This window comes from Trichechus manatus, unplaced genomic scaffold (assembly GCF_000243295.1).
Source record: "Trichechus manatus latirostris isolate Lorelei unplaced genomic scaffold, TriManLat1.0 scaffold00167, whole genome shotgun sequence".
In the NCBI taxonomy this organism is placed as follows: Eukaryota; Metazoa; Chordata; class Mammalia; order Sirenia; family Trichechidae; genus Trichechus; species Trichechus manatus.
Genome location: NW_004444103.1, coordinates 810181 through 818866, shown reverse-complemented (window position 1 = coordinate 818866; position 8686 = coordinate 810181). Strand labels below are relative to the sequence as shown.

Here is an 8686-nt window from a genome sequence, read left to right as displayed (position 1 = left end):
AGTTAAGAAAACCCTAGGGGGCAGTTCTATTCTGTCACATGGGGTCACTATGAGTTGAAATCAACTCAATGGCACCAACAGCAACAACTTTAGGGTCATTTCTGTTTTTCAGGGATGGGGATAAATGGAAAATTTGCTAAGGTAAAGAAACGTGTTCCTGGGAAGAGTGGGATAATTCTCATTGTACCTTCACAGAGCAGTTTACTACTAATCTAATGAGAAAGAAATGTTCTAGTTACCTCCTTAAATGACCCAAACCCGTTGCCGTCAAGTCGATTTCGACTCATAGCAGCCCTCTAGGACAGAGTAGAACTGCCCCATAGGGTTTGCAAGGAGCAGCTGGTGGATTCGAACAGCCAACCTTTTGGTTAGCAGCCTAACTCTTAATCACTGCGCCACCAGGGCTCCTCTTAAATGACAGAATATGTAAATATGTTGTCTCCTTATAAATGATTTTTGCAAATGCTAAATAAAACAAACAAACAAGCAAAAAACAAACACTGTCAAGTTGATTCCAACTCATAGTGACCCTATAGGACAGAGTAGAACTGCCTCGAAAGGTTTCCAAGGAGCAGTTGGTGGATTCGGATTCGAACTGCTGACCTTTTGGTCAGATCTTTTGGTTGAGAGCAGGTGAGCTCTTAACTACTGCACCACCGGGGCTCCAAATGATACAAAGTTTAATTATTTATCCTAGGCTCAGGCTATTTTAATGGACCACAAAATATGCCGTAACTCTTCAATTTGTAACAATCAGAATTGACAACACAATCTCAGTTATCAAAGACTATAAAAAGGCCAAACTTCGCATATTGGTTTTATTACCAAGCTAAGCAGAATGAATCCTTTTAATGTAAGATATCAAGTAGTAGTAAATTTCTGTGTTAACTTTAAACATGACAGCATACTCCTGTAAGGTTTCATGGAGCAGTATGTCAAAGGGCACTCACCCTTGTCCCACGGTAGGCGCTTTCGGGTGATTCAAGCTACCTTTGACTTATTACTTCTGATAGAAGCAAGTATGGTGTCCTCCTTCATCAGTCCCCCTTCAGAAGAAAAAGAAAAAAACAGAAAAAGAAAAGTTGAGATTTCACAATCCTGTGAAAAGTGGTTTTCAATATTTAGGAGACCACTAAAAAGTGGTCTTTCAAGAAGCAACAATCAAGAATAAGAGGATAGACTGGGGATTTATTTTTATCCAACAGGCTTTGCTAAAGCATTGTTTGGTGCTGTGTTTTGCTCATCAAGGAAGGTGAAAGGAAAAATGCAGCATTTACCTCTTTGCAGGCTCAATGACAATTTGGGAAGACAAGAAAAATGTTAGTTATTATAGAATTCGTATCATATAAAACAGGAAATAATTTTATTGATTCAAACACAGGAGTAGGCCCTCAGCCTTCTAAAATTAAATTAAACTCCCTGCACTTAAAGCTGAGAACTCGATAAAGTATAAATCTTTGATACAGAAATGCAGTGTAACAATATATTCTATATTTCTTTTTTCAGTTATAGATGAAGCAACTTGCAAAATATTCCTAAAATACGAAGGAAGGAAGTAATACTTAAATGTGATACAATCATTATATCTCTTTATCCATCAAAGTGGCTGCTTTGGAACTTGCAAAAATATTCCTACAACATAAAGCAAGAAGAATAATATTTAGATGTGATATGATCATTATACATCTTTATTTATCAAAGTGGCTTCATTCTATGTCTCTTCTGGGCTTATGTCTTGCACCAAATATTGGGCAAAACCAAAGTGTTTAGGAAGAAATAAGTGACTCCCATAGCTATTACTCTTTGTAATGGGAGTGTTAAGGTTCAAGCATATCTCCTTTGGGAGTGTTGCGGCCAGTGGAGCATTCCAGGCAGTGTTAACCTTCCTTTTGATTCCATGTTGCCTGACTGTCAATTTCACAGCACTGCCTCTAATCTCAAACGTTTCTTTCCTCTGGGGCTGGAATGCCCCTACAGAACGTTGTACTGAAAAGTTTCATGTGTCACTAGATCTGAGCCTCTTTTCTTTAGTAGGAAGCCCCCGAAAACACATCACAGGACAAAATCTTACAATATTTTATACTGATAGGCTTGGCTACTATCCTTACATTGATGAAAAAACAGGCGAAAGTGTGAATGGAGGCATCCCCCAGATGGAAGACTTAACAAAGCATTTGACCAAAGCTAAGCAAGACATTTCCTATTACACACAAACAAGGCATGTGGGCTTGGCTGTCATTGACTGGGAAATGTGGAGGCCCATCTGGGAAAGAAACTGGAAACCTAAAGATGTCTACAGGAATGAGAGCATTAGGTTGGTTCAGCAACGAAACACACTACTTAATATCTCAGAGGCCACCAAGATAGCCAAAAGAGATTTTGAAAAGGCAGCAAGGAGTTTCATGCAAGAGACTTTAAAATTGGGAAAGCAACTTCGGCCTAATCACTTATGGGGTTATTATCTTTTCCCTGATTGTTATAACCATAAGTATAAAGTGGCTGGTTACAACGGAAGTTGCTTTGATATAGAAAAGAGAAGAAATGATAAGCTCAAATGGTTGTGGAAGGAGAGCACTGCCCTTTTTCCATCCATTTATTTGAGGACTGCCCTACATTCTTCTGACCTCGCTGCACTCTTTGTCCGGAATCGCGTTCACGAAGCCATTCGGATGTCTAAAGTACAAGATGCTAAAAGTCCACTTCCGGTTTTTGTATATGCCCGCCCAGTTTTTGCTGATGTATCTTTGAAATACCTTTCTCAGGTAAGTAAATCAAGGGATGGGGCTATGAAATAGTGTCCACAAATGATGTTTAGTGGAATTTAACATCAGTTTGGAAGGGAGCAAAATTTAGCTTTTAATACCATTTTGGAATGTGTAGAGAAGTAGATCTACCTCATTGTAGGAATGGAAAATAAGAATATGTTTATTTTTAATGTAATCACATAAAATCTTAGAAACTATGAAAATTAGGTAGCAGAGACAATATATTAGTTTTTTTTTTTCTTTTCCTTCATGGGCCTGCTTTCATCAATAGAAGCCACAAACACAGTAACATATAGTGCGGGTTCGTTGTAGTGGGACAGTGGCTGTGTAAAAGGCAGTAATAAACAGTGGGGAAATAATTAAATTATTATCCTTGGATCAACATGCTTGCTGTGGTATTACTGTCCTATGTATAACACTTTCATTTTATTCCCACCTGCTAACTCTTTGTATCACATTTGCCAGGAGGACCTTGTGAATACAGTTGGTGAAAGTATTGCTCTGGGTGTCTCTGGAACTATAATGTGGGGAAGCCTCAATTTAATCCCAAATAAGGTAAGTCGAATTGATAGAAAATGATAAAACCATTTCTACCTTTAATGTTTTTGAGGATTGCTATGGTTGGTACAAATGGTCAGTGTGCTTAACTGCTAGGTTTGAGTCCAACCAGAGGTATCTCAGAAGAAAGGCCTAGCGAACTACTTCCAAAAAAATCAGCCATTGAGAACCCTGTGGAGCACAGTTGTACTCTGACACACATGGGGGGTCCATGAGTTGGAATAGACTTGATGAGAGTTTTTTTTTAATGGTATTGACTAAGAATAGGTACCATGCTTGGCATATAGTAGTAGATACGAAATTAATATTGATTGAATAAAAATATCTTGCATTTCTGTGGTAATGTCTTAGAGAATATTGTGCTTCCTTTCCAGAGGAAACAGAAATTCAGTGAGATTAAATTCTCTCCAGTAAGAAGCAAAAATAAGAGAACAATCTCAGTCTTCTGACATGGTGTTGGTTGGTTTTTCTAATACACAGTGCTGCATCCCTTCTCAAAAGAGCCCCAACTAGTCAATGTGTATTCAGTCATTCTCTCATTTACTCAATGAATGCATTGAACATCTGAGTTATTCATACATTTGGTCAAGCAAACTATAGCCCATGGGCCAAATCTACCCACCACTTGTTTTGTGCAGCTTGTGTGCTAAGAATGGTTTTTGCATTTTTAAATCATCGAAAATAAATCACAAGAATAGTATTTCATAATGTGTGAAAATTTTGCCAAGTTTAGATTTCAATTTCTGTCAATAAAGTTTTATTGGAACATAGCTGTGCTCATTCATTTAGGTGTTTGTCTATGGCTGCTTTTGCACTACAAAGGCAAATTGAGTGGTTATGCCAGAGACTGTGTGGTGCATAAAACCTAAAATATTTACAGTCTGGCCCTGTCAGAAAATGTTTGCCAACTTCTGGTTTATTGAACTCTATTTTGACTAAGTGCCAGCTAATTGACTAGGTGCTAGCTAACTAACTAGGTGCAGGATACATATCAGTGAACCAAACAAAATCCCATTGCTGTGGAGCTACAGTCTCATAACTGAAAATGCAATATATATGGATATAATGTGCCAGGTAATAATGAGTGCAGTTGGGAGCAATGAAGCAGTGTAGGCAAGATGGAGAGTGATGGGATGGTGCCATTTTAGATGGTATAGTCATAGAAGGCCTCTCTGATGACGTGCTGTTTAGCAGAGATCTGAAGGAAGTAAGGGAGCAAGTCTTTTGGGCACCAAACCAAAACCAAACCCATTGCTGTAGAGTCGAATCTGACTCATAACGACCCAATAGGACAGAGTAGAACTGCCCCACAGGGTTTCCAAGGAGAGGCTGGTGGATTCGAACTGCAGACCTTTTGGTTAGCAGCCAAGCTCTTAATCACTACACCACCAGGGCTCTTTTGGGTACTTGGGGACTGTAAATACAATGTCCTTGAGGCTGTAATGTGCTTGGCATTTTCAAGAGAGAGTGATAAGGTCAGTGCGACTGGGATGCAGTGAGCAAGGGAGAGAGTGGTAAGGGGTGTGGTCAATGAGATAGCGGGGGGTCAGATACAGGGCTTCATCGGCCATGATGTGGCTTTTACTCTGAGCTGAGAAACCATTAGAAGGTTTTGAGCAGAAGAGGAGCTGTTTCTGACGAAGATTTTAGAAGAATTACTTAGGGGAGTTGAGAATAGTTTGTAGGAGGACAAGAGTGGAAGCAAGGAGACTGTTGATGATGGCTTGGACCACAGGGTTATTGGTGGTAGTACTGGCAGGTGTTTGGGTTTTTAACATAATCTGACAGTAGAGCTGAGGGATAGAATGGAGGGTGGGATAGGAGGAGTGGTTAAGATGACTCCAAGTCTTTTGGCTTAAAGATGCTGCCATTAGATTAGGAAAGACTAGGAAAAATGGTTTTGGTGGGGGCCGGGCAGTAAGGGCAATGGGGGCAATCAGGATTTAGGTTTTGAAATTCCTACTGAATACACACTAAATTGTTCAAAGATTCCCTAAGGGAAAGGAAAAGAACCACCTCTCCGCTTTTTGCCCCCACAGTTTATATTTTGTAGTATCTCTTCTAAATAAAATTTTAAACAAACTCTTATTAGGGAAAAAATGTCTATTTTGTTCTGTATGGTATGAATTGTATTCATTCTTTCCTGATGCATTCAGTTAGCTCAAAAGGCCTTTCACTATTATGACCTAATCCTTTCTCTCTTCCTTTATTTTCACCCTTGTTTAATTCTCCTTATCAGATCTTCTTCCTCATTTCTTCAGTCCTCTTGACTTGGTACAAGAGTAAAGCTGTTGCATGGACAGCGCTGAGTTGGAGCTGAACTTTTCCTTCTCTGATGGATATTGAAACAGTAGTGACTCATGTGCCATGGATGATGTCTAATGAAGCTCACGGCCCAGGGTTCTATCATAGGATCTATGGAGAATAGACTTCCTACTCTAAGATGAGAAGAGACCTTGGGAAGGATCATATTCACCCCTTGTCCTTCAGACAGAACAGCCGTATTCTTACTTCACTTAAAAGGAAAACAAACCTGTTTCTATCGATTTGATTCTGACTCATAGTGACTCTGTAAGACAGAGTAGAGTCCCATAGGGTCTCCAAGGCTGTAATCTTTATGGAAGCAGACTGCCACATCTTTCTCCCTCGGAGCAGGCTGGTGGGTTCGAACTGCCAACTTTCGGTTAGTAGCTGAGCGCTTAACCACTGCACCATCAGGGCTCCTTCACTTAAAAGTACTTAACAGCAATCACCTTTGTGAAATTCTTTCAAGGTAATCTGAGCCCTTCCTGCCTATTTGGTATAATTCTATCGTCTGGTTTGATCACCAATAAAAAGAGATAACAGAAAATGTAAGTACAGAGAAAGGTATATGTTCTTTAGTAAAATCTTTTGTATCACAAAACTATTTAACAAAAAATCCTCCCGAATATACTCCTAATTTTGTTTATTTTCCCAATTCCATACACTTCCTTCTCAAGGGTCCTATTAATTCTATGATGGAATCATTTATAAATTTTCTATACTACCTTTTGTTTTGAACTGAGAACTCTGCCCTTATGAGGAATGAGTCAGGGATTTCCCAGTGACTAGGATGATGTAAAGTATTGTATAAGTGTCATGCTTGTTTTTAATGGCACTTTAATCTTAGATTCACATTCTTCTACTGTGACTCCTAGGTTATCTTCAGTATTATTTACACAAAGGCAGTGCTTCTCCAATTCCTATTTTGACTATTTTCTACTTGGAATTGTCCCCTGTGGGACTCTGTTCAATAGATTTCTGCTATCTTTCCCAATTTGTGATCATTTTGAATGCTAGTTCTATCATTAGTTTCCCTTTTGTCTATGCCATTTGTAATCAATAGAGTCATGGATTACTGTTTGGTCAGTTTCCTCTGATTCGTTGACAACTTCAAAAACTAGTTATTGCAGGTTTACTTGCAATTACTGGAATTGACCTAAAACAATTGTTTATAGACATAAGCAAACCATTTCCTTCCATCCCATTCCATTATATCCAGAAGTGTGGTGGAGTCAGCTCCTATTGGTTGCAGTTCGAAATACTTGATTGTTAAAATTTCAGGAATTTTGTGAGCCAGTTGTTAGACATAGCCATTATAAAACATTGAATTATAAAAACCTTAGACATTATATGAAAATAAACACATTATATTAAAAACAAAGGTAATACATGCTCAAAATGACTCGATTATTTTACTCCATTTTGCTATTATCTATGCTCTTGTGGTTATTTGCATCTAATGTACCTGTCTAATGAAAACACTATGTAATGGTGTGCTACTCCACACCATACTGCCGTGTTGTATAATGGTGGTGTACTCATTTCCCAATTCTTTATTCAATGATGTCAGGTGGGCATTGGCTATGGTAGGAATATTTACACCACGGAAATTGGCAAATGCTGTAAATGAGGACTTTTGAAGAGTCAGTTGTTAGCTCTTTCCAGAGACTAAATGTTGTGTAGGCTAATGATTCTCAAACCATTCTCATCCCTTTACTGCCCTTTTTGCCTAACTCTTGCCTTCATGGAGTTGAAGAGGCAGCTGCAATGTCATCTGAACCTGGTATAAATTCTCATATGTTGTTGGTACTGTTAAAGATTATTGACAGAGTCTGTGTATTCATGGAGCTTATGTTAAAATTGGAGGGATAGAAACTACACACACAAGAAAAACATTTGATATAATAATTGCTATGCAGATAATTAAAATAGATATGAGAGAATGGATAGGAAAGGTATCTGAAAAGGCCATTGTCTAATCAAAGATAAGATCTGAATGACAAGTTGGAGACAAGACTTATTAAAAATCAGAAGAAAGAGCATTCTGACTAGAGGGATCCGTAAAGTGTAGGAGTCCTAAAGTTTGAAATGAACCTGCCATAGTCTTAAAACAATCACTACATCTGACGTAGAGTAGGCGAGGAGGGTTGTACAAGAGGAAGGAAGGGTTACACCATGTTAGGCTGCATACCAGTCAAGACAAGAAGTTGAATTTTATCCTAAACACCACGCAGAGCTTTTAGAGAGTTATGAAGGGGGATGGTGCATTAGTTTTCTATTGTTGCCATACAAATTACAACAAACTTAGCAGTTTAAATAACACAAATTTATTGTCTTACGGTTTGTAGGTCAGAAGTCCAACACAGGTCTCAGCAGGTTAAAATCAAGGTGTTGGCATGGCTACGTTCCTTTCTAGGGGAGGATGCTCCCTTGCTTATTTGGATTGTTGGCCGAATTCAGTTCCTTGTGACTGTAGCAATGAGATCTCCATTGCCTCGTTGGCTGTCAGCTGAGAGCCTTTTTCAGCTTAGAGACTACTAGCAGTCTTCCTCTATCTTCAAAGCCAGCAATAGCAGACTGAGCCCCTCTCAGACTTTGAATCTACCCGCTTCTTCCCTCTCGTCTTTCTAACCCAGCTGGGAAAGGTTCTCTGCTTTTAAGGACTCAAGTGATTGGATTGAACACACCCAGATAATTCAGAATAATCTCCCCATCTCCAGGTCCACAACCTTAATCATATCTGTAAAGTCTCTTTTGCCATGTCAGGTAACATATTCACAGGTTCAGGGGAATTAGGGTGTGGGCATCTTTGGGAACGTTATTTTGCCTACCACAGATGGCCTCATCTCAAGGGAAGGTAACAGGAAATAGGTTCAAGTTGAAGCTGTCAAGATTTCTTGACGTTTGCTGCTGACCTACATCCACAACTTCCTTTGGTCTGCTTAAGTACTGGCTTAGCCAGCTCAATCAACAGAACTGCCAATCGTGAAAGAAAATGACCATCATTGATGTTTTTAAAAGGCTGGTGTCCAAGTTTTAGGATGCACCAGTCTCACGAT

General features: G+C 39.1%; 1 protein-coding gene across 1 annotated transcript in view; it reads left to right on the top strand.

Moving 5' to 3' along the window:
- Positions 1–1808: 1808 nt before the first annotated feature.
- LOC101361043 (hyaluronidase PH-20) overlaps positions 1809–8686 on the top strand; it is a 24980-nt gene continuing 18102 nt past the window's right edge. The window contains exons 1-2 of the mRNA XM_004386549.2: positions 1809–2762; positions 3231–3320. Coding sequence (XP_004386606.2) covers positions 1809–2762; positions 3231–3320 — 1044 coding nt within the window. The remainder of the gene's footprint in view (positions 2763–3230; positions 3321–8686) is intronic.